The 26,902-nt window shown below is 39.4% G+C and overlaps 1 protein-coding gene across 4 annotated transcripts in view; it reads left to right on the top strand.

Moving 5' to 3' along the window:
* The window catches only part of ARMC3 (armadillo repeat containing 3), a 74,440-nt gene that overhangs the window by 11,605 nt on the left and 35,933 nt on the right, over positions 1 to 26,902 (top strand). For 3 of the 4 annotated variants that reach the window (XM_074358087.1, XM_045505022.2, XM_074358090.1), the window contains exons 3-10: positions 253 to 370; positions 5,049 to 5,174; positions 9,594 to 9,662; positions 9,902 to 10,077; positions 12,497 to 12,691; positions 14,495 to 14,675; positions 22,023 to 22,175; positions 22,275 to 22,380. In XM_074358087.1, the coding sequence (XP_074214188.1) occupies positions 253 to 370; positions 5,049 to 5,174; positions 9,594 to 9,662; positions 9,902 to 10,077; positions 12,497 to 12,691; positions 14,495 to 14,675; positions 22,023 to 22,175; positions 22,275 to 22,380 (1,124 nt within the window). The remainder of the gene's footprint in view (positions 1 to 252; positions 371 to 5,048; positions 5,175 to 9,593; positions 9,663 to 9,901; positions 10,078 to 12,496; positions 12,692 to 14,494; positions 14,676 to 22,022; positions 22,176 to 22,274; positions 22,381 to 26,902) is intronic. The other variant, XM_074358088.1, reaches the window with a different exon arrangement.

Genomic DNA, 26,902 nt, shown 5'->3' with positions numbered 1-26,902 from the left:
GAAACTGCACCTGCCAGATTCTAGAATGCTTTGCTTCTCCCTCCATACCTCAGGAATTCCAGTGCCACCAATGTCGACAACTGTCTATCAGTAATGTTTTTTAAATAAAAACTCCATAGTGCACTTTGTGGGCAATGACCACATTCTTTTTTTATAAGATTATATTCTCTTTAAGTTTCCAGACATCATTCATGTTTTACGTGCATTTTAAAGCTCATGTGTGACTCTGATGTTTTTCTCTCTGCATTTCAGTTTGATCCATTAACAATTGAAAGCAAAAATGCAGCCACGGTGATGTTATTGCTTAATTCCCCAGAAGAAGAAGTTTTGGCTGATGTGTGTGAAGCCATTTATAGATTTGCTTTAAAAGGTTTGGATTTTTTCAGTTTACCTTTCTATTTCATTAACTTCTTAAAATATTTACCACATTAGGGACCCTTTTCTCCCTAGCCTTTAACTTTCTGTCAGATGAATTCTTTCAAACAACCAGACTACCATTTAATGCATTACCTGGAAGTACTATATCTCCCCACCTGTAATGTAGTCACTGGATAGAACAATCATTTTGAAGGTTTCACTGCAGTTTAAAAAATTGTAAATGACACAGGAGCTGAAAGAACTCCCAAGGATCAAAGCTGGAACAATTTGAGAAAAGAAAGGAAGGAAGGAAGGAAGGGAAAGGAAAGGAAAGAGGGAAGGGAAGGGAAGAATTAGATTATAACCCAAAGAAGAAAATAAACATCTGTGAATCTACATGGATAAATGATTGAGTAAGTAAACAAATGGGAGAGAAAAGACAAATCTCCAAGGCAGAAGGAAGCCAATTTAGGTAGATACTAGTCCTTCAAGGAGGTAGGATGTAACTTCCCACTTTTTAGGGGCTGTGTGTAGTGACATCTTCCCAAAGAGTGCAACACGGGCACAGCGGGAAGAAAGTAAGTTTCTAGCATAGAAGCCTGACCGGTTGATCAAAATCAACAGCCACAGGGATACGTCATTTAATAATAGGTGCCCTTGACATGACATTGACAATGAAAATGACACTTTACTTCTGTGTTATTTTCCCCCTAAAGCTATAACCCCAGTCCAAATATGATTTTTTAATAAATCAAACAAATTCCAACTCAGAGACATTCTACAATGACCTAAATGGTAGTCCTCAAAACTGTCACAGCTATCAAAAACAGAAACATCTGAGAAACTGTCACAGCCAAGAGGAGCTGAGGACACACAATGATAAAATGTCATGTAGGGTCCCAGATAGGGTCCTGGAGCAGAGAAAGAACATTAGGCTAGAAGTAAGGAAATCTGAATAAACTATGGAATTTCATTAATAAGAATATATCAATATTGGTTCATTAATTGCATCAAATGCCCCTTCTAATGTAAAGTGTTAATGACAGGGGTCACTGGGTGTGGGAAATATCTGTATTATCTCTGAAATTTTTCTGTAAAATTAAAATCGTTGTAAAATATAAAGTTTACTAAAACATTGTAAATATTACATATTAGATTCTATTGAAAGGTTTAGTTCATTCTGAGTGGTGATAAAAGTAGACCTTTACTATACTATGTAACAATGTAAGTGGAAATATTTGAAGAGTTCAGCATAACTTGGTATTTCTAACAAGATCTTTTTAAGCTAAGATGGGAGCAATTTGATTTTAAAGAAATGATACTTGAAACATTGCTTTAGTGACTTCTATGAGAGAACAACAAATCATTCAATTAGCAAATGGTAAAATGCTCACCTGGCTAATTACCACCATCACCTCTTTAGTCATCACTAAGAATTCTGAAAAAAACCAGGGTGCTGCTGGAAGGTCTGACTCACCAGCAGATTGTGTAGACTACAGGGTCAAATTTCAGGGAGACATTGGATCATGCATCTGTATAGCAGCATGAGTCCCGCTCAGCTTTACAGAGTCATCAGTAAAGTCACATCTTTTTATGTGACAGGATTTAAAGAAATAGGTAAGCATGTACATTACATGAAATCAACTGAAATTAGAAACTACTGAAATCAAAACAAATAATTATAAGTCTGGTGTTCTCTATCAGCAGTATTTTCTGAAATATTCTCTTAAATGATGGGGATTTGCCTTCTGGCCAAGATGGAGTAAGGGGCCAAATTTACACTCCTGCCCAGAAAAACTAAGAAAACAGAAAACATGTGAAATACAAGTTAGCAAAATGCTGAATACCAGGCAATGAAGGAGCGCAACTGTTGAGAGACAGGAGAGAAAGGAAACATGTCCCCTGATTATCCCCAGTTTGCTGATTTCAGAGAGTTTCCAGGCCACAGCACAGCATGGGAAGGCGCAACCTGTGGTGGACCCTCTGAGTTGAGACGATAGATCTGAAAATCCAGGCAGCAAGAGACAAAGGCTGCAAGAGTTTTCAGGACAGAGTAACAGAGAGGAAAGAGTTGCACACAGAGAGAACTCAGGAGATCTGTAAAGGGTTCCACTCAAGTGTTCAGCTTGATTCACATGTCCGTATGTGGGGACTAGTCAGAGTCAGACAAAGCACCCAACAGGATTAGATGAAAAGATGCCTGGTGCTCACCAAGCTACACTTCAAAAAACGCACTTAGAATATAATGACACAAATAACTTGAAAATAAAAGGGTGAAAAAAGGATACCCTATGCTAGCCAGTGTTCATCAAAAGAAAGCTGGAGGGGCTGTATTAGTATCACACAAATAGAGAAAAGAGCAGTATCAGAGGTAAAGATGGCCATGTTATGATAATAATAAAGGGGTCAGTTAATTAAGATGCTATGAAAAGTCCTAAACAGTTATGTACTTAATGTCAGACCTTCAAAATCCATGAAGCTGGAAATGCAAAGAGAAATCGACACCCACAAGTATAGCTGAGGATTTTGACACTCTTCTCTCAATAAATGAAAGAACCACTAGACAGTAAATCTGTAAGGATATAATAGATTTGAATAGCAATATAAGTGCATTTAACCTAATTTATATTTATAGAACACTCCAAGAGCAACAGAGTATATACATTCTTTTCAAGTACGTACAAGACTTGGAAAAAGGGCCATAAAACAAGACTTAATAAGTTTAAAAGAATTCTAGTCATACAAAATATACACTATGCCACATTAGAATTAAGGTAAAAGTCAATAACATGAAGAACTCTGGACAATCACTAGAAATTAGATAACACACTTCAAGTAACCTATGCATGAAAGTCAAAAGGAAAATCTACATTGAAAATGAAAACACAGCATATAAAGATGTGTAGGATGCTACTAAAAGAGTATTTAGAGAGAAATTTATATATTGCACTAAATGCCTGTTAGAAAACATCTCTCAAATCAATGACCTCAGCTTCCACTTTAAGAAAATAGAAAGAGAAGAACAAATTAAACCCAGTCATTGGTAATAAGGATAGAAATCAATGAAACAGAGAATGGAAAAAGAATGGACAAAAGCAATGAAATGGAAAGCTGGATTTTTGAGATCGATAAGAATAATAAAACCTCTAGCCAGACTGATAAATAAAAAGAGAGAAGACAAGTTATTGAGATGGAGAATGAGAGAGGGCACATCATTACAGATCTACAGATACTAAAAGGATAATATGAATATTATGAACAATTTGATGCCAATAAATTCTACAACTTAGATGAATTGAGCAAATTCATTTTAAGGCACAAACTCTCAAAGCTCACAAAGAAAAAACAGATAGCCTAAAAAAAACCCCTTATCTATTACAGAAATGGAAATCTGTAGTTAAAAACCTCAAAAAAAATCCTTCAGGTCCAGATGTTCTCACTGCTGAATTATACCAAACACTTACGGAAGAAATAATACCAGTTATACACAAACTGTTTTAGAAAATTGAAAAAGAAGGAATATTTCTCTATTCTATGAAGCCACCATTTATTTAAGTATCCTAAAATTTATCCTTAAAGTTTATTTTACAAAATATTTTCATCCAAGAAATTAACTTTTAGAACTCCAATAAAATGCAAATAATATGGAAGATCTGAGAAGGACGTCTGTAATAGTCAGCAATGCATATATCAGCATATTCTTATCAAGTGACAGATTTAACCACTTAGATACAGGGCAATTCCATGGGAAGGTAACAGTCTGTGTTTTGAGAACTGTGTTATCAGAATGAACCTATAACTTTAAGTACAAAATATTTTAATTTTATGAGAAAACTGAGGCGAAAAAGTTTAAAAGACTTTATTATACTCCTAAATTAATTTTGAAGTGAAATCTGTATTTTCATAGCCAGTGAAATTGAAAAGCTGAAATTAATCAGGACCTAAACATTATTCCATACTTTGCAGAATGACACCTCACTTATCAGGATATGGATAAACTGCTTCTACAGTTAGGCTCAACTTCAGCCTCAATAATCTGGTTCTGGGGCTTTTTTTGCCAGAACTAAGGAGTCTCCAGTGACCCGGATGGCTCTCCTCTGTGCATGCACCTCCCTGCTGGCTGCAGGCAAACCCATCAGGAGAAAAATGAGCCCTCTAAACTCCATCACACATGCTTTAACTTGAAGTGGGGACTATGTGTGTTAATTTTTGTAATTAATTATGCAAGTAAGTATGATTGAGTGCCCATTATTACATGCCCGCCACTGTGCTAGGCACTGAGGTTATGAGAGAATAGAACAGACAGGGTATCTGTGTTCATGGAAGGTTAAATTACAGGGGAGTAAGCAAGTAATGCACAGAAGTCGTTAAGTGGTATGAAGAAAATAAAGCAGGATAAAGAGAGATCAGAAAGCCTGGGATGTAGTGATGACGTTAGGTAGGGTGGTCAGAGGAGACCTCTCAGAAGGTGCAATGTGGTCTCAGAACCAAATGACAAGAGGGAGCCAGCTTTGTAATCATTTGGAGATGGAAGAGCAGCAAATGTTCAGGATACCTGTGCTCTAAAGTTTATTCTAAGAGAAACACACTTGGAAGCAGAGGAATGTGAAAGGCAAATGGCAAATCAGAAATTGGAATGACACAGAGAAGAATTTTGATGGTACTGCTATCCATGTATGATTTTATTTCAGGTGAGGAAAACAAAGCAACCCTCCTTGAACTTGGAGGTGTGGAACCTTTAACTAAGCTGCTTACTCATGAAGACAAAATTGTGAGAAGAAACGCCACTATGATATTTGGAATCCTGACTTCTAATAGTAAGCATCCTCTTTTAAAACTAATCAAATAATCTCATGTAACGCATTATCTTTCTTTCAAATTTAACTCTAAGGGGTCTGTTTTAATTTTATTTAAACTGACCTTAATGTTCACAAAAAAGTTAAATACATATAATGTATGATTTCATATTTTAAGGGATATTTTTAAATATAAAAATATGTGCACATTTATCCATGCAAAAACTCTCAGGGTTAGTGATGTAGTATGTTCTGGTCTTACAAGTTAGGAGAGCAATCATTGTCTCTTAAAATTAAAATAGTTTTTTCTTGAGTTAGGATAATGTAATTTGTCAGTTATATTTCATGTATATGTCATTGTAAATGAAGCCCAGAGCAAAAAGTTTTGGTACATTTATTTTTTTGAAGCTGCAAGCTATATTTTGCCAACAATAAATTTAGACATGTATTTACCCCTTAAATCAGACTTATCACTTGCTTGAATATTTTCATAGATTTTAATATGGTGGAATGATAGTTAAAATATACTGTCATGTCTATTAGAATATCAGTTTGATCAAAATCCTGCAATTAACGCAGTCCCTGACTAATGAACAGGATATGTTTTCCATTTGTAAGTCATTGTCATGTTATAATGGTGGATTTTTGAGTTAGCCAACAAAAGCCTTGTTATTTATAATAATGACTTTCTTGGTGGAGACTTAATTCTACCATGCAACTCAGGCTGATAGGAATAAACCCGTCTCTCTCTACCATGGTACGTGGCTACAATCATCCTACTTTGTCCCTTTTACCATAATCTCAGCAAAAACACAAGCACAAATTCCTCCTCCTAACTTCCTGCGCTGCCCCAGCTCACTTACCAGGGACCCTGTGTGAGACAGTAGGGGCTGCTCATTCCACGAGGTCCAGCAGGGACTGTGGCCTTGGTGTCTTTAGAGACAGTTATGAGTGGAGGAGGGGGAGGGAGGGGAAGGAGAGCTTTGTCTGGCTTCCTTGCCATTACAGCCTCGGCTGCAGAGGCTCCATGATCAGCACCTGCAGTGCTGGGGCGAGGGTACTTCATAGGGGTTGTTGGTGGAAGGAGTCCTGGGGGCAACTTCAGGAGCTCTAACGATGGCTGTGCTGAAAGGTGGGGGGGTCTCTGGGAGTATTTCCGGGAATGGCAGCAGGCTGAGGACAGTCATGGGGGAATGAATGTTCCACCAACCTAGATTATAACGACACTGGTCAGAATGCTTATCCAGTGCTTACGGTGTGCCAGGCACCATCCTGCACGGTGCTCATTAATCAAATCATCTAATGAGGTTGGAGGTATTATTTCCTTTTCACGTGCAACTGAGGCACAGAGAAGTTACGGTGGAACTCATCTGTATAGTGGGGCCTTCATAAATCTATCTCAGGGGCTGTCTTATAGACTGGTTCTGCCCTGTTGAATGTGTCACAGTGAATGTATTTATAACCAAAAAAGGGAAAATCTTTAATTTCCTTATGTTCTATTCTGTGTACACACCATAGAATTTGAGAACCAAAGGTGCTTTGTAATATCTCTTGTGCAACTCCTCATTTTAAAAATAAGAAATATTCCTCGAAGGAATCTTTGGGTTCCTTGCCCAAAGTCATGCAGGTGGCCAGCAGCAGAACTGAGATGAGAACTAGGATTACAGTTTTACTCTCTGACTCATACTTCAGTAGACTTCCTATTCACTAAATCCTTTATGATCCTTAACTTTGGTGTACATGTTAAGTCAGGTTCTTGTTCTAAACTGGGTGAAAAAAAAATCAAACCATTATTGGGGTTAACTTATCTGATTTTCTGTTTGAACCCTCTGAAGACATGAATAAAACACACGGCATCCTCAGCTGCTTGTGAAGTTCTTTTTTTTTTTTTTTTTTTTGTTAGAAGAGCCAACACACTAATAGCTATTGCTTCACTTTCCATACATGCCCAAGGAAACGTGGAATGAAACACGAGCACCCAGTCATTTGATAGAAATGAAAAGTCACGTTTCCAGACCAGTATGTAAATAAATACATCTCTGAAGCCACATGGTTAAATCATCCTCTTTGGGAAGACTTAAAATAACTGATGCTTCTTCAGAAATTTGTATCTTCGTATGGTTTCCATGCACACGGTGAAATCACTGTGTTCGTAGTGGATTAACCAGCAGAAAGTCAGAATGTTCCAACATTCCAGTTGCTAAAGGATTGCTGTGAGAACCATCTTTCCCATTTGCTGTTGCAAATAAGTAGTTTTTTTGTTTTGTTTTGTTTTGTTTTGTTTTTTGGTACAATGATTGAGCTACGTGCCTGTGCCACATCTGGGTCATCAAAGATAGGCATTTAAATTACTTTGTTAACCCTTTAACCAAATGGAAGCTGCTGTCTTCTTTCACCTGCCCAGCTGGTATTTAGTTCAGTGGGGCCATATAACAGAGACTCACTTAACAAAGTCAGCTAAGGACCCTTGTGAGGAGAAGCAGCCTTGGAAGCCCGGACTTGACATCACTTTGAAGAGCTTGCCATCTTAGGAGAAGGTTGATGTAAAAGAGTCTACAAGATCAAGAATAAATTAGATGGTCAATATTATGCAGCCAAAATATTGTGAATAAGAATGCAATGAAAACATACAGCATGAAGGTGCGCCAGGAAGAAAGATGCTGGTGGTTCTGAAACAAGGTAGAATTGCAGGTATCACAGTGTTTGGCTAGAGCATGTTCACATGGTCTAACCACAAGCCCAAGTTACCGTGTCTGAGAGTGTTCTCTGGTGAGGAAAAAAGGGGGCAGAGGTCAACATTATGTTCAAAGTGACAGAAGTAGTACCTTGTCCATTATTTTTGCTGATTTAACTTCCAGAAAAGAAGGACTGTTTGAACAATCTGGTATCAAAAAGCAGAATAACAAATTAAACAACTGTGCCACCAGTTTACACAATCTGTCCGTGAATCTGAACCATCCATTGAGCCTTAAGAAAGTGGCGCAGTGGGTTAACTTACCAGATCTGTCCTTGAACAGATTTGCACTAAATTCATATCTGGAAGGGACTTTCATGGCCCAGAGCAGACCAAGGGGTGGTGGCACACACAGATGCAGCCAGGGGCCCCTTCCTATGGAAGCAGATCCTTCCTGCAGAGAAACACGAGCAGCAGAGAGTGCCCAGAGCCCGGACCTTCCTGACCTCGTGTTCAGCGTTGCAGCAGAAACTCTGGAGTATGTGGAAGATTATTTTGTACACTAAACAGAGAATGTACCTGGAGATCTAGAAGCCCAGAAGTGATTTTTCTGCCAGCATGTAAAAACAGACTTTGGTATGATCTTCAAAAAATCATTCCAAACAACACGGACTGGACTCATAAGAGTCAGGAGGCAATGACAACACACTTTTCCAGAGGAGACAGTGAGACTTACAAGGACCCGAGTATCAGGCCAAGGCTATTATTTCTTAACCTGTGGAGGTAAAATGTGTTTTTCAGACAAGTTTCAACTGTAAAATGAAGTTCTGTACTTCCCCAGAACTCAATTGTTCTTTTGTGCCGAAAGCCTGTTCATGTGCAGATAGCCAGCTGTAGGTCTGCTAGCCCTCTGAGCCCCTTTGAAAAGAACAAAGATGAAGAAGTTGTAACAGGTTGAGGAACAGCCATACACCTGAATCCCACCAGGAAAGGTGTATAATACAAGGCAAATATATCCAGCGGTTAACGAGGAAGAATTCATCCAGAGACCACCTGCTTCAACTGCTACAAAGTGAACTTTTCCAAACTTCCATAATGCTAGTTTTGGCTTACAGAGAGGATAATTGACCAAGAAGAGAAATTGCAAAACTAAAGTAGCAGCTATGCCTTATTTTTCAGAAAAAGGGGTTAAGGATGGCAAGAAAGAAGTAGGGGCATAACTGTTAGCTTTAAATAGACCCCTGTATATAATACAAAAATGAACTTTAAAAAATCAATATACTTGTCTTTAAGCGTTTTTGGCATGTCTGATAACCAAATGGAATGTAAACATGATGTATTTATTGGAAAAGGCTGAGGATAATACTTATTTGCATTTTGTAGTCATTTTATTAAAAATCTAAATTTAAAAATATCCTTCCAACAAAAGAAAAAAAGAATTACTATTACATAAGAAGTAAATGTAGGGCACAGTAACTCAACTCTACTGATGAGTGTTCTGGGCACCTTTTGCACATCCATGGTTCTCTTTTCTAGTGTTTTGGAAGGTAGTGCAGTTGAGCAGTCAAGGAACACAGGCTAGAGTCTGTCTGAGGTCAGACAGACCTGGGCTTGAAACCTGTCCCCACCACTTACTTTGAGTGATTTTGAGCCTCCAGTTCCTTCTCTGTAAAATTAGGTAATAGATCCTATCTCATAAGGAACTATTCCACAGACACTGCCATTATTATTAATAATAAACATTACTATTCTGTTCCTTCTTGTAGGTGACATTAAAAAGTTGTTAAGGGAGTTAGATGTCATGAGTTCAGTGATTGCTCAGCTGGCTCCAGAAGGTAACTCTACATCTTCTATCTATTTCACAAATGGGGGATGGTTTATTTTTCACATCTGATCAAACAGCCCATTGAAAATAATTTATGAAACACCAATTGTGAATTGTCCTTAAAATCTCTCAGACCAAGATGGGCTCCAACCAAGATGAGATTTGTGGAACTTTGGGTTTCAAAGCATGCTTTAAAGCAGTGGTTGAACAAGCCTTTACATACTTGTGTTATTTATTTTTGATACACAGAAGAAGTAGTTACCCATGAGTTTGCTAGTCTTTGCCTAGCAAACATGTCTGTGGAGTATATGGGTAAAGTGCAAATATTTGAACAAGGTGGATTAGAGCCTCTCATCAGACTGCTAACCAGCCCAGACCCGGATGTGAAGAAGAATTCTATTGAGTGCATTTACAACATGGTCCAGGTGAGATTAATTTCTAAAAATGTGTTATATGTTATGTTATAGACTATATTTCCCCACTTTAAAAAAAGGAAAAAAAAAACTTTTAAAAAATTCCGATTTAAATTGATCAGTTCCTCTTGGTACTATTTATTTAGTAGTTATCATTCAGAGGGGGAAAAAAATGGAAGTTTAGTGTCCATACTTTTTAGTTTTCACATTTTATAAGTAATTGTCCCCCATGGAGGGGCATTTTAGAAATGTATTCCAATTTTAAAAGAATAGAATGGCTTGCAAATTAAGGCGCAGTTATACTAGATAAAATATATTTTTTCCAAAACAGGACATCCGTTACTAATGTTGAACTGATGTTGACCTGGGCAGTTACCTATTGACCTAATCTTGGTGATCCTCTCGGATGTGCCATGCACCCTGTGCCATGTACCAAGAATTTGGATTAGGCTTGTTTGTTGGTGAAAAATCTAGTGAGTTGAGTTTTGCCAAACAGAACTCTTCGTTTGCATTTGCAAGATGCTACTTCACGCTGCTGTTTTCCTCTGTGATGGAAGAAACTGCCTCCCTCCCCCTCCTCCACCTGTCCTGTCCTCTGGCCCCTCCCCCACAGCCCTCCATCCCCCAGCCCGGCAGGGCGTCCTCGCACCCAAAGCAGGTCAGTTCCCTGCCGCTCTGGACAGCCTCCTCTGCTTCTTTTCCTGCTCAGGCTCCTGAACAGTTCCTACTCACATTTGAGACACTTTCAATCAATGGGAAGTACAAGACACTGTTTTAAATAGCCATGAATAGAATGTAAAAGAAGAGATATGGAAGCAAAGATGAAGGAGAGTTCACTGAGAGGCAAAGTCTCTAGACAAAATATACAGAAAAAGAGGACAAATGGGTTCATGCCAGGAGGCACCCAAAGCTTGCATTCCTGGCCATGGTGCATCCTTGCCCCGCAGCCGGGCACTCACTGGGGCTACCTGCGCTCTTCCTGCAGAGTCAATGCCGCTGTCTTCCTTCTCTGGTGACTTGACTTCATCCTAGAGTCCTCAGTAATCCTGCAAATCTGGATTTGCATGTTTCATCCCAAGACTCCTTGTGAGCTCTGTTTCTCTATACTTTTTATCATGTGGAAATGAGAGGACTCACCTCCACTGGCCTTCAGAACAAGTTCTAGTTAATAGCAGTGTCCTCGGTTCCTAGGGCTGCGGTAACCAAGTCTCACAAACTTAAAGCATGGCTTAAAATGGCAGGAGTCTGCTCCCTCTCTGTTCTGGAGGCTGGACTTCTGAAATCTGGTGGCAGCAGGGCCATGCTCCCTCTGGGACCCTGGGTGGAACCCTTCCTTGCCTCTCCCTAGCTTCTGGGGGTGGCTGTGTGTCCCCGGCAGCCCCGGTTTCAGCTGCACAGCTGGGGTCCCTCCCTCTGTCAGCTGTCTCTCCTCCTCCTCTTACAAAGACACCAATCTTACAAGGACACTGTTAAACATCCACCCTACTCCACCATGACCTTATCTTAACTAATTATATCTGCAATGACCCTATTTCCAAATGAGGTCACATCTTGAAGTACTGAGGGTTAGAACTTCAATATCTATTTTGGGGGGATACAGTTCAACCCATAGCTAACAGTACCCTACGTTTTTCACGTCCAAAGGGAGCTGCATATTAGAGGTCAGTTAAAGGAGGGGTAGAAGAAAGCGAAGCTGGAAGAGGGGTCTTTTCTGCCTTTAATACTATTTTAAGTTGATCCTATTTTGATTTAAAATGTCACGATTTAGCAGTTAGAGTTTGGGGGCTTTTCATGGCTTTTTTGCTTTGTTTTCTCTATCACGCTCCCTAACAACCCCTCCCTCTACCATACACACACAGAAGATTACAGACACACTATGCAGGACGACTTGTCTGGCCTCTAATGACCCCTTAATCTTGTAAATGTCTTAAATAAAGGTCATGTGTCAGAACTAAACCTGATGTAAATTTGCATGCACAGGGCCTGCTGCCAGCACTGCGGGCAGATAAGCATTTTATAAACAATCTGTTCGAATGAAGATACTAAAGAATTTGATGCCATCATTTCATTTTATCAAATACTATTTGAAACAGAGTTTAGAGCATGAAAAGAATTTCATTATGCATAGATTTTACTGTAATGCCGTTTATAGTTATAGGAATTTGCTGTATACTAAATAGTAGATACTGAAAAGTCATAGATTATGTCTATTTCCCACTATTGGCAATGTGTAGTTAAAGGGATTATTTCGGTGTTGTCAGCTGAATGTTTGTTTATTTTTGTTTGTGAGTTATTTTGGAAGTGAATCTGGAATAAGTTATGGGAACATTGTAACTTACAATTTTCCTTTTTAGAAAATAGAATTTCTCCATTCTTGAGATCATATTTTGCTTTAAAAATCACTTATTTGATCATTTGTATTTCATGGCAGGATGTTCAGTGCCGAGCTACACTTCAAGAACTAAATGCAATCCCTCCGATATTAGATCTCTTGGAATCAGAATACCCAATTATTCAGTTGTTGGCTCTCAAAACCTTAGATGTTGTTACAAACGAAAAGGAGTTTCGGGCAATGCTCAGAGACAGCCAAGCACTGGACCACCTTATTAAGATCCTAGAAACTAAGGTACCTGTAACATTCGTTCACCTAAGAGATGTATCTCTCCTTAGTGTTGTTATAAGAAACAAATTACTGAATTTTTTTTAAACTGAAATTTTATTATATGTAAGCTTGGTACTAAGTATAATGCTTATTGCTACATAGTTTATCAGCATGATTACATCAGACTAATGATAGAGGCCATTCCAAAACAAGTTTTTTAAATCTTCTGGTTTAAAAGATTTAAGATTTTAAAATTCTTGTTTATGATCTTATGATTTCTTGAAGCACCTAAAATTAATCTTTTAACCTTTGTCTGCCAGATTTTTCTCTAGGGTAAAAAGCAAGAAGAGTCATTTAACCCCCATTCTGGGGGGCATCTGCTTTACTCAGTCTACTGATTTTAAAATTTCATTGAAAAAAGAATACCTTCACAGAAACTTCTAGAATAATGTTTGACTAACTATCTGGATACTGTGGCCTGGCCAAGTTAAAATATCACAAGTCTATCATTAGTCAATATGGCACCCAAACACAGCTCCTTAAATCATTAATCTTCATGTAAAGACAATGAGAACATCATACTTCCACTTAACACAATACGAATGTCTTGTGTAGAACCAAAAACACAGCGGCCCCCTCCCCAGAGGAGGATGCAAAGTCCTTGGATGACATTTACGCTTCTTCACATCCCACAACTTTTAAATACTGAGATGTGAAGTTAACAATACTTAAATGCTATTCTATAAAGTCAGTACGTCTCATGTCACCTGAAGGGTAAAAGAGAGAAGAAAACAAAGATATTTCATACACCCACACATACACATCCATAACAGAATAAAAAAAGAAATAACTCGTAATAATTACAGTCTGGGTGGCAGTCTTAGCTTTTAGTTCAGGGGACTAACTGTTGTGTCTCCTGGTGTGAGCATCCCCTTCCTGTGGAACTGAGACTTCTAGATCAGAAGTGTATAAGTTATGGGTACAGGTAACAAAAATGTTGCTCCTGAATCACTCTGGGTAATGAGTGGGGCCCCTCCCACATCCACTCCTTGACTCCTGGACCCACAGACCCGGGCTATGGGAGCAAGACCACCATATATTGGATGCTGTGTCAGTGCACCCACGATCCCTGTGCTTGGCTACAGCTGTGACTGAAGTCTTCCAGAGGCCATTCTGTCAAACCAGCTGCTTCAGGATGGTGGAGACCATGGCAAGTCCAGTGACTTCTGTGACCACGTTCCCACTGCCGTGCTTCCCCTGCTGTGAGTTCCTTGAGCAGAAGCAGTGCTGTGTGGAATGCCACGGCGGCGGTGCGGCATCCTTGCCGTGTCTCTCTCACTTTAAGGATTTCCACCTTAAGTTTCTAACTGTTCAGGCAAGGCTGCAGTTTCCCACCGCCTTGGGGATTCTGGAGATTCCTCACGCAAGAAAGCCACACACTCACAATACTCCCCTTTAGAGATTTTAAGAAATATACTTTTCCTTTAGCTCCTGTCTGCTTTTTCAAAAAATTCCTTTCTTTACATTTTGAAATTGTTATTGGTAGAAGTCTGTTGGAGCAGCTTCACTTGGATACCATTCCTGGAAGTTTCCAGGAATTATTTTTTATCTATAAAATGTCTTGGAGTAGGGGAAATGAGAAGAGATGGGGCAAATGGTTAGGGAGAGTGATGCTACATTGAACAGAACTGTCTCGTTGGGCCTCTGTCACAACAAAATTCATTACATTATGTTCTGAGTGACCTTAATCCCTCTTGTAGTAAAATTTGGAAAGTGTGACTTTCTTTTATTATAGTTTTCTAAAGTTGTGTTTGCTTTTACTATCAGGAATTGAATGACCTTCATATGGAAGCGCTTTCAGTGATGGCCAATTGCCTCGAAGATAAGGAGACGATGGTGCTGATTCAGGAGACAGTTCTTAAAAAGCTCCTATCATTTGCAGAAAACTCTACGAATCCTGATATTCAGAAGAATGCAGCAAAAGCAGTTACTAAAGCCGCCTGTGACCGTAGGTCTCATTTTATCACACCTGTTTCCTCTTGTGTTCTTGACTTTGATTAGTACCAGCAAACGCTAGAGTATTTGTCTACATTTAAACGGTCATTTGAAAATAGTGCTACACTTACTACTTAAGGCCAAAATTCATCTCAATGCCAATAAGTAAAAGTAGAGACTGCTTTGTCAAGGACATAATAAACTCAATATGATTTAATTATAAGCCCTTAAAAAAAAACCCCAATTCATTCCTAAGTTAAATTTTAAGACTTATTTCTCCTGATTTTGAAATTTTACAGAATGTATGCATTGTTTGTGATCCTGGAAATGTTGTTCCCATAAATCCACATTTTGAATAATATCTATACAGTAATTTCAAGTTGCAGCTGGAGTCTAGCTGAGCCACATTGTATAGCTGGGAAAAATAATATGTTCATACTATGTACAGAATACAATTTTCATTTCACTGGCAAGCTGTGTTGACATAAATCTGTAAAATATGAGAGATTAATTACATCATAAGCACGAAAGATGAAATTATAGTTTAATTTATGTATATTTGGAGTATTTTCTTTAACAAAATATGTGATTTTATTTTCCCCCTTCCACATAACTCCTCTTATAAATGATGACAGCTTTGACTAGTTTAAGTGATTTATATTCTAAACATATATACTCACATCTGTATATATGTTTGTGTGTCTATTACAAGAAACATTTTCTTTTCAACCTGGAGTGGATTTCTTCAAGGCAAAGTTTTAATGCAGGATGCCGAACTTCACCATCCAGGACAAAGTTAGTAGAAAGGGGCTTCCTCAGTTAGATCATAAAGGCCAAGTATCAAGACAGGCTGTAAAATGAAGGGGTTTAATCAAGCAAAAGCTGCCTGATTCAGTATTTTCAAACCTGGTCAGTTCTCTTTTCTATCTGTCCCAGGTATGGTAAGAGGCCAAAAGAGAGGCCAATGGGAAGACACGGGCAATGTCAAACCTAAAATTTTTACGTATCTTAACTTCTCTTTGGTTTGCAGCCCCTCTTGGGATAATGAGTTTCTCAGGTTTATTGCCCATCCTGTGACAGAGAGGTGAAAAGAGTGCTGGGGTGGGGGGGCACATCCCTGTATTCTAGTTCTACTGCTGGTTTCGCTGCTGGCCCTGCAGTGACCTAGGGATGTGACTGTAAGCGAAAAACAGCCTCTCTGGATCTGTTTATTAATTTGTTTATTAATGATTTACTCAGCCCCCTCCCTTTGGGTCAACAAACCCAGGGCAGGCAAGTAAATAGACAATCACAGTGCAGTGTTAAAGGTGCCTGATGGCAGGAGAACAGGAGGGCCACCTGCTGCAGACGCAGATCAGACAAGCTTCCCAGAATAGGTGATTTACAGACAAGGACTTAGAGTAGGTGATGGGAACTGGCTGGGCACAGAAGGTCCTGCTGGGATGGGGAGGCTCAGCCGTGCTCCAAGGAGAAGGAGCAATGTGTAGAGGCCAGAGAGGGACAGAACATGGGAAGTTCCAGAAAGCGGGAAGTTCAGAACGGCCAGTGAATAGACTACAGCAGAAAACTGAGAGTTAAGGCTGGAGAAGCAATGAGGTACCAAATGCTAATGGGCATCACAAACCAAGTTAAGGGCTTTGGACTTTATTTTCGTGGCAACAGAGTGCCACTCAAGTGACTCGAGAAGGGAGGAAACATTAATTTTTCATTTTTTAAAGAAAGAGCATCTTTAGAGATGGGCCAAGATGGCAGAGTAGAAGGACCACTAGCTCACCCTCTCCTACGAATACGGCGAAAATACATCTACGTAGAGAACCAATCACACAGAACACCTACTGAAGTTTGGTAGAATATCTCTTACGTTGGAAATACAAGGAAATCATCACAAAACCAAGTAGGAAAAAAGAAAAAGAAAAAGAAAAAGAAAAAGGAGATCAGCGTATGACCTGTCCCTGCGGGGAGGGAGCAGCAAAGGAGGAAAAGCGCCCTCACTCTGGGAAGCCCCCTCCCCAGCAGGGAGGTCAAAGGGGACAGAAAGGGGGCTTCAGAGGCTCGGAGCAGAAAGCAGCAGCTGCTTGGCAGACAGACCTGAGCGACACCGGCACAGGGGGTCCCTGCACTCCCTTGCCCAAGATGCCAGCCGAGGGGGAGCGGGTTGGGACTGGCTGCTGGAGCCTGGGAAGGGGACTGGGGCTGACTGTGTAGAGACAGCAACAAGGGGCTGGAGTGTGGTGTGGGCTCAGGCTGGGACTGCATGCAGAACACAACAGGCTGGGGCCCCCATGAGAAGCACCGCTGCTGGTGCGTACTTGGGACAGGGGTGTCACATAGCCACGCCGTAGGCACGGTTGCCACAGGCCCAGAGGGCTCTCCTGGCACCATTGTTGGTGCGTTCTCACGGGCAGAGGGGCAACGTTCAGGCACAGCTGTCTTTCCGCCTTGCTCCACAGGGCACAACAGCTAGTGCACGGCTCCCCCCACAGAGGCAGGGTAGAAGCCTGAATCCGTTCCCAAAGGGCCTGCCACTTTAGGTGGAACTGAGATTTAATTTGGTCCCCAAGTGGCAGTGGCAGATTTGTGCCGCCAGGGCCTTTCTGGACGTGTGCCTCTGAGAGTCCTGAGCAGAGTTCTGGCACACGGTGGGGGCGGCTCTAGTGTTAACAGCAGCCAGTGTACAGGGACGCAGGGCTGGGGTCTGTGGCTCACGGTGGCTCTGGGTGTGTGACTGCACATGCGCTACGTCGGGTCTAGTGCCAGACTCCAGCAGATCTGCACGGGTGGCTCCGCGGGTACAGAACCTGGGGCACACCAGGGTGGGTTGGCCAACATTCCCATGGCTGAGGCAGGGACAAGGGCAGTGTCAACAGAGTGTGCTTTGTAAACCTGCGTAACAAGTGACAGATGCCACAGAGGGCACTTCCCAGCAATTCCTTTTCCAACAGAAGTGCCTCAATCCCACCTTCCACACACTGCAACTCACAGATGAGTCTGGAAGCCTCCATCCCAACAACAGGAAGCAGGCTTGGCCCCTGTCAGCACTGTGACAACCGCAGAGCAAAGAGGAGGCCCCACTCAGCAACCAGGGCAGGCTCTGGTCACAACACCGACTACACCCCTAATCAAGGGGAGAGCAACCAGCACACATGGAGGAAAGACATGGCAACCATCTGGACTGAAACAGCCCTCATGATGAAAATATTAGCTGCACACAATCTATATGGGGACACTACTACATAAAAAAAAAAAAAAATCACCCTTCAGGACCACAGTAAGTAACTGTGACTCCTAAATTCACAGGGTCAGAGAAAAAAATTAGTAAAATGAAGAAGCAGAGGAACCACTCCCAATTAAAAGAACAAGAGAAGTCCCCTGAAAGACAAACAATAAAACAGACCTTGACAGTCTGCTAGATTTTGAGTTCGAAAAGGTGACAAAAGCACTGAAGGGAATAAGAGAGACTATGAATAGAAATGCAGAATACAATGAAAAGGAAATAGAAACTGTAAAGAGGAGCCAATTAAAATCAGAAAACTCAATGGCTGAGATAAAAGCCAAGGTAAAGGCAGTCAAACAGCAGACTAAATAATGCAGAAGAACAAATAAGTGATCTAGAAGACAGAATAATGGAAATCACCCAGTCAGACCAGCAGACAGAAAAACGAATGAAAACCAATGAGAGCAGTGTAGGGGACCTATGGGACAATACAAAGCATGGGCCATTTTTGCTCTCTTTCTTCCATACCTATGATGCACTCTTTCATAATTTTGGTTTTTAATGTTTTATTCACCAGGAGTGTTCTGCCTAGGCCTGGTAATAATAAACAGACAAGGCTTATAGGGTGCCCTGCCCCGTCCTCCCCACCAGTTAAGGTGGCAATGGCATCCTTAAGCCCAGTTTTGGATGACAAGGCAGCATTCCTCTAATATGGTCTTACAACACAAACATGCTACTTCCTCCTGGTATGTAGGAGGAGCTGATATAGGTTTGGAACATTCTGAGGAGCCCATAATTCTTGACTGACCAAGAATAGTTTATAGAAATTTGTTTCTTCCTCTCTTGCCCCTGCCCAAGGGAGGGCCCTCTTTTTCTTCTTTTCTTCTCAATCAGCTTCCCACCTATGCATCTAATCTCCATCTCCTGACCTACTGCATGTGATTTCTGCTTCCACCTTCTGCCAAAATGGTCCTTGTAGACTTTGACAGTGACCTCCCAGCAACTAAGTTTTATAGACGCATTTTCAGTCTTGATTTCTCTGCGGCACTCCACGTGATTGATTGCCCCTTCCTCTGAAAACTCTTTTATCCCTTGATTTCCATAACACCCCTCTCCCCTGATTATTATCCTAATCATCAGACCAACCTCTGTCTTCCTCTTCTCTGCCTACCATTTCAGTATCAAACTTGCTTTCCCACCTTCTGTCTTGCTGTCTTTTAAATCTCACTCATGACTGTGTTTCAGCTGACTCTTTGATTGCTTATGAATCCCAAACCTGTATCTAATTATAACCTGTCTTCTGAATTCCTGCCTGTATTTCTGATGACTTCCAAGCACATCCAACTACACTGCCCAAACTCAACTTCTGAGGGGCCTTGCATTTCTTTGAAAATCTGATGAAAGAGTACCCTTCCCCTAGTACACAGATGCACAACATTCTGCATATAATTTCAGGAAGTTCATGGACTGCCTGAAACCCATCTACGCCCCCTGGATCCATGGACCCCAAGTTAATACCTCTGGGATTAGAATGAACAGGATCAAGTCCAGATATCCTAGATTGGAATAAGAGATTCTTGCATTTCAAACAATCACATGGCCATTGGTTATCAATCCGTTCTTGCTCAGACACTCTCCATTGGGTTCTGGAATATGTGACTTATGCTCTACCATGACTTTGTACACATTTACTCTGGTTTAGGTGTTTAGTCTGGATTCTCTTTCCATCATCAGCAAAAAAAATTTTTGTAAGCTAGGTAATGCATTATCATTGCATGTCAAAAACAGAGTTGAAAGAAACACACATAATATACACTTTTAAAGTTTTGCTTGCTGAGTAAAGTTTTAACATGCACCCCTAAATCAGTATGCCTTTGACTGGGCACCAGGAGGAGGAAGGTGTTAATTACCATGTTGCTATGAGGTTTATGAACTGACATTAACATCTCAGCAGGAGAACAGGTGGCCGGATAGCAACTTCCGAGAATGAGTAAAGAAAAGCATCATTACATACAGATTTATTTTCAGATACAAAACCTCATGCTTTTTATTTTAATGATACTGAACAAATGTCATTTTTAAAGGCCATTACTCTATTAGTAGCAAAATTACCTTGCCATCTTTATCATCTGTGTAATTAAAATATAAATACTTCTCAGGGTAGTAATTCGTTGAAGGTACGTGGTTAATATGTTAATTCATCTTTAAAATCTATTATAGCCACTCTGCAGTCAGCACTTTTGAGGTTTGGTGAACACAGCTGGATTTTGAGAACACTCCCAGCAGGGTTGAGAAACTAATTGCCCACAGTATGTAAATTATTTTTAAAAAATCGTTCCAATAACTGCATGTACACTGTTTTTTGACTGTAACAATCACATACTCCAAAGTTAGGTTGATTTTCCTGATAGAATCCATGCTCAGAGTGTTCTGTTAAGGAAAGTCAATTTAGCACCATCAGGGAAGTCTTAATTATAAATCTGAGCATTTTAAGTCAGGGATTCTGGAACAGTACAAGATCTTGTTTATTCAGTGAAAACTAATAAGGACTGCACATATTTTAAAACGTTTTAGGGGCCACATACTTGATATTTAAGTATAAATCATAGCTTTTTAATGAGACAGTTATGGCCTGACTGAATCCCAATTTTAAATGAAAGGAGCAAGGGATTAAAATGATAGGATTACAGGACATGGTTCATGACTGGTTTAAGACTAATGAACAGAAGTGCTAGTGACTTAGCTTGTGGCCGGGATGGCCAGATTGCTCGGCGTACATCTGTGTATCAGATGAACAAAGGCCAAAGAGAGTGTTTGCAAATATGGTGACATCTGACTGTGATACTGCTTCTGTGGAAAAGGGTTGCTTAAAGCAATCACGTTGAAAGAAGTTGTAACTCCTATATTAACTTAAAATGGAAACCTTGTTGCTATAATTTCTAAAGACATTTCTGGAGGGGGAAAAAACCAAGTTAATTAAAATACATACAAGTAATGAATGAGCCCCACATGTTGCTGTAATGTAAGTATCAACAGTTTTTCAGAGATAGTTATTCAAACAAAATACTCTTCTCTTATATGTCAACATCCTAAGAGCTTATATCACACATTCTTCTCTTTTAACCATCTGCATTGACTTTATAAAGGTTAATTAATGGAGAATCAAACCCATGACAGAGTTTTCTAAGGAGCTGTAAATAAATTAGCAAGGAATTATTTGTTAGCTGTTTCTTTCCCAACTTGTCTCTGATACTTATTATGGCATTAAAACTGAATTTGATTTAATACTGTTTAGTACATGCTTTAAGTGAATGGTAATTTATTCAGAATTAGCTATAGAACACAAAACAAAAAATTGTCTAATATTCTGATTTAATTTAAGGCAATATTTGCTTTTGTATAGTAATGGGATTATCATTTTTTTTTAAAGATCAGACTAAATCAAGAGAAAAACATTAGGGAACAAAAAGAACATTAAAAATACTTTGGTTTTTAATTTAGTGTTTTATGGGGTGAATACCGTGCTATGTACTCAGAGTCATAACTTTGTTTTCAAACAAAACTGTGCTTAATGTATGTTTATGATAACTTACCATTAATAATTTTAATTTTTGCTATGTCAGCATGTATCATAATATGATAAAAGATGATTATAAATTCCTTCAGATGTGGGATCATACTTCATTACTCATTGTTACTGTCTCCTCTTCTCTGCTCTTCTCTTGAACATCCAGCTCACCAGTTTATACATCTTAGGCATTCTTCAGATATTGAGTTTTGTATTTAAATAAACAGGGTTTTGTGCTTAGTGAGAAGACTGCATGTGTGAACACAGGACCACACCAGGCACATGACTGGTGTTAAGTAAGTTCTTGCTAAATCTGAAACTTGCATCTTTCTTATCATAGAATATTCTCTGCCATAGGATTGATATCATATAAGGGAATATGAAAAAATGCAATATCCATTCATTTTTCATAATCACAGTCTAAAGGTTAAGTAGGTATATATTTGGTTTAGCTTAGACTGTAAAGCTAACAAATTATTTGAATTCCTATCATATTTTGGATGGGGAAGTCTTTATTTTGCTGCACAGTTTTTGCAGCAAAATTCTGATTTTCCTTTTTCCCTGTTGGTTTTTGACAGCTGAAAATAGAAAACTGTTTCACGAACAAGAGGTGGAAAAATGTCTCATAACCCTTTTGGAGTCTGAAAACGACGGAACTAAAATTGCTGCTTCCCAAGCTATTTCGGCAATGAGTGAGAATTCGAGCAGCAAACAATTCTTCAACAATCAGGGTGAACAAACTGGGAAAGAAAACACTTTGAACGTTTTTAGGTTACCGTATTCCAGTTCACATGGATGTCTATAAAGTTGCATCTTTTCTTTTTGTGTAGGGATCCCGCAGTTAATTCAGTTGCTAAAAAGTGACAACGAGGAGGTACGGGAAGCTGCAGCCTTCGCCCTGGCTAATCTGACCACTTGCAACCACGCCAACGCAAAGTAAGTACTAAAAGACTCATTCAACAATGTTACCTCGATAAAAAAAGAAAGAAAGAAGATAAAAAAACAAAACAAAACTATTTACCCTTCCTAAATATGGTATGTGTATTAGTCAGGGTTCTTCAGAGAAACAGAACCAATAGGAAATAAATATGAGATTTATTATAGGGATAAGCTTGTGAGTTTACAAAGGCTGAGAAGTTCCAGAATCTGCCACCTGCAACCTGGAGAATCAGGAAGGATGCTGGTGAAATTCAGTCCCAGTCTGAGAACCAGGACCACTGATGTCCGCAGGCAGGAGATGGTTGTCCCAGCTCAGGCAGAGAGCAAAGTCACCCTTCCTCCTCCTTTGTCCTTTGTACAGTTCCTCAACGGATTGGGTGATGCCACCCACACTGGTGAGAGGGACCTTTATTCAGTCCACTGATTCAAATGCTGGCCTCTTCCAGAAACACCCTCACAGACACACTCAAAACTCATGTTTTACCAGCTATCCAGGTATCCCTTAGCCCAGTCAAGTTGGCACTTAAAATTAACCATCACTGTATGTTAGTTTTTAACATTCATATATTATCGTTTTGTGGCATTGTGGCTAAAATTACCTTTTCTAGCTTGAAATAAATCCTCCCCCACCTCCGCCACACACTTAATCTATCTCTGACCCTTTCTTTCTTTCTCTCTACTCCCACGTGAATATTTTATAAGACCTGAATGGAATGACTAAAAAAAATCTAAGAATACCCAATGAAAACACAGCTGAAATGCACAGGCATCAAGACAAAATCGTGTTCCTTTAATAGCGACAATCTTTGACACAGTAATTTCCTAATTCAGGGCCATCATCATCTGTGTGAAAGCACACACATTTCTAGAACATTTGGTCATAGTAAGTAGCAATTTGCAAACAGCATATTCAGTGATTTTTTTCCAATATAGGCATGCCAGTGCAAAAATCTTATCAGTGACATGAAAACACTTCTATTTCTTGTGTATTTATATATATATATAGAATATAGAATACCCTAATAGGCTTTGTACAGCTGCTTGATTTGATGTGAGTTTGCCTGGCTTACAACATTTCACAGTTTTATATAAAATCATAGAAAATTAGGATGGTAAATAGTCCTAAAAGAAACCTTCTTCAGATTTTCTCTCTCAGTTATCTGTTTATCAGATTTTTGCCATCTGCCAAAGTCGTTCTGTTTTGTCAGCACAGAAAGGTCAATTAGGACTAAACAATGCCTGACTTTTCCTCTGTGAAGAGCAACTTTGTTTTTGTAATTTAATTTTACCTTTTTATAAATTTTAATCACTGTTATTTCTTTAACCTATTACATGCTTTGCATTCTGACTTCTTTTTTTCCCATTTGTGTTTGGTAAGGAAAACAGGACATGAATGAAAGTGGTTTTATGGATGTTTTTTGAGATCTATGTAGTTTTTACTCTGGACTTTTTGAGCTTAAAAGATCATTGAAAATAAATGGTTTCTGAGGAGGAAATAGAGTCAGATTTGACCTGTTTGTGACAAACGCTGAAAACTGGGGTCGACAAAGATTCTATAATCAATCAAAAGGGGTTAAAAAAAAAAAAAAAAAAAAAGGCCCCGTTGTGGATCCTTCTAGCAAGTCTCTCCCTTGGGTATTACTTACTGAAGCTACCCACAGCAGGAGACAACAGAGATGATTGGTTATCTGCAGTAAAAATATTTATACCCGGATCATCTTTTAAAAATTATCCTAAATGTGGCATTGGTGAGTGTTTCCAGCATCACTTTTTAGAAGCAGTGCATTTCATCACCATTCCTAGCAAACTGCTACAGGACCAAGGCTGGTTCCCAGCATGGTTCCCACTGCTGGGTGGCTGGAGTTGGGGATTAGAAATACAGAGTTGCTTTTCCACCACACCTAAGTGCTAAGGGAAGAGGGCAAAACCCAGAGCTAATACCTTCCAGGTACATTTGATAGCTGTTTGGATACCTGATAATTGCTAGTTTAATTTTTTTTAATGCAGTTAAGTACTGAGAATTCTAATTTCGTTTGTTAAAATGTAACCCCTTCCCCTACACTCATCTCTTCAATGTGCCTAAATGGACTTCTTTTTTCTTGTTTTCTTTTTTGGTGGGGAGGTAATTAGATTTATTTATCTACTTATTTATTTTAATGGAGGTACTGGGGATTGAACCTAGGACCTCATGTGTGCTAAGCACACACTCTACCACTGAGCTATACCCTCCCCATAAAATGGATTTCTAATTTTTAAACTCAGGGTACTTTCTGGAGCTGGAGACTCATTTCGTGAATTGCATAATCATTAGCGTGTAATGACAACATATAATGCTGGTATAATTTCCTTTAAGTAACTGATTTTTGCCTGGAAAGTTGTAGGTAAATAAAAAATTTCTAAAGTGAAAAATCAGTTGGAGGAAGGAGGGGCATACTTTGCCATGACTCTTTTTAGAAAACTGACCAATGCTTTTTAAAGTATTTTTGTCATATAAATTAAGGTATTTTTATAATCTAAAACATAATTTTTAAATATATGTAAAATAACTTAAAATCTAAGATAAGTGAATTCAGATTTGCACACCTTGCTTTCTTGGCAAAAGAAAACACACTCAAATGTAATAAAATAGTATGATGATTGATTAGAAATTTTGTAGCAATGATAAATAAATAACCAGACCATCCCATACCCCTTTGTGGAAGGTTTTCAACTTTACCTATAAGTATCAAAAGATTGTACCTAATTGCTAGTCTCTGTTGAATGAGGCTTCCCGGATACTCGAGTCTTCGGGATATTTGAAAATTTACTTCTATAGTCAACAAAGCTTCTTAAAATATGTAATGAATTTGAATCAAAATCTTCTAAAATCCTTCCCTGACAATTTTCTGATCGTACTGCTGTTAACCTTTAGGGGAGAGTATGGTTATCATTTTGAGTAAGTGGCTGTCATACGCTCCACAGTGGTGTGGTCAGAGTCCCGGAGGGAAGGTGGGTGCTTGCCCCCTCTCTCAGTATGGCCTCCAGGAGGAGTGCCTTTGGGATGGATGCATTTTCCTGACTCCTTATTGGCAGGCTGGCAGTGTTAACGTTCATCACTGTCTGTAGATCTGAGTGGCAGGGCCAACCCTGCCAAAGGTTCTCTTCAAATCCCTTCCCTCTGGTCAGTGAAAAACTTGGACAGCAGGTAACTAAGCTTTATCAAATGTTATTTAAAAGTCATAAAGGAGGGCCTGGGCCAGTTCTCTAAGTAGTGTTTTGATCCTCAGGGGCCATTTCTTTCTTCTCTGTCTCTCTTTTCTTCCTTCCTCGTGTGTATTCTGGATATGTGAAGTCTCCAGGTTTTTGAGTTATGAATAAGTGAAATTGTAGCTTAAAAAATAATTTAACAAACACAATTCCCTTTACTTACAAACAAGCCAATGTCAAAGAGTAAAATGATGAATAGTAAAATAGATAAAATGTATTCTGGAAGTATGTTCACCTTCCAGGAGTATTTTTATTAAGCCTTTTGTATGACCATCCTCTCTGCAGGGATGTTCTTCCATCCCAGGATGCCCACAGCTCAGCCCCTCACCCCTTCAGGTCTGCCCAAAAGTCAGCTCAAAGAGGCCTCTCATGACCATGGTGTTTACAGTCATACCCCCACCCCTGAAACATGTGTCCACAACCCTCTTTCCCTGCTGCCCTCTCTTCACAGCACTTCTCGTTGTCTTCTGTACCACGCAGCTCACTCGGTATGTTCTCTGACCAGCACCCAGCACCTCTGTCTCTTTAAATCACTGATACACACCAAGCATCTAGAATAGTGCCCATCCCATAGTAGGCATTCGGGGGCTGGGAGGAAGCCTTCCACTAAAAATACAACCAAAAGTAAAAACAGAAAACAAAAAACAAAAAACAAAACATAAACAGTGAAAAACAGAAGGTCTATCTGACATCAACCAGTGCACGTAATTTGAAACAAGTGATCAGCTGCATTGTTCTGTTAGTTTTCACATAATTTGGATCAGGAAGTGGAGAGTAACTTAGCTCTAAGAGTCTTCTAGTTTTACTTTTCATTGTTTATTATCTGCAGAATAAGGGCCACTCAAAGTGGATAAAGAAGGCAATGAATAAGAATAAAAATAACTATTTGAGGATACAGGAAAAGTGGACAAAAACAGCCAGATTCACTTATTTAAAGTGACAGGAGGAAAAGGTAAAATCATTTTTTAGTGAATAAAGAAAAAGTGAGGTTCAAACAACCCGTACAGAAAAAAAAAAAAAAAAAGATGGAAATGAGAACAAAGAAGCAATAATGAATTTTATATAAAAATGGTGTCCATTTGGTTATTTTGTACACCACTATCCTTTTTTGGTTCACTGTTAATCTTTTTGACACTTCTCAATTTATAATACATTTTGGAAAAGAAAAGTTCATTTTTGAAACAGGAAATACTATTTCAGCTAAATTTCAGGTTATGTTTACCTTGTACTCTTTTATCCAATTAGTCATATCAAGCTTTTACATTATTTACGC

This window comes from Camelus bactrianus, chromosome 35, assembly GCF_048773025.1.
Source record: "Camelus bactrianus isolate YW-2024 breed Bactrian camel chromosome 35, ASM4877302v1, whole genome shotgun sequence".
Taxonomy (NCBI): domain Eukaryota; kingdom Metazoa; phylum Chordata; class Mammalia; order Artiodactyla; family Camelidae; genus Camelus; species Camelus bactrianus.
This window is presented reverse-complemented; position numbering and strand designations above follow the sequence as displayed.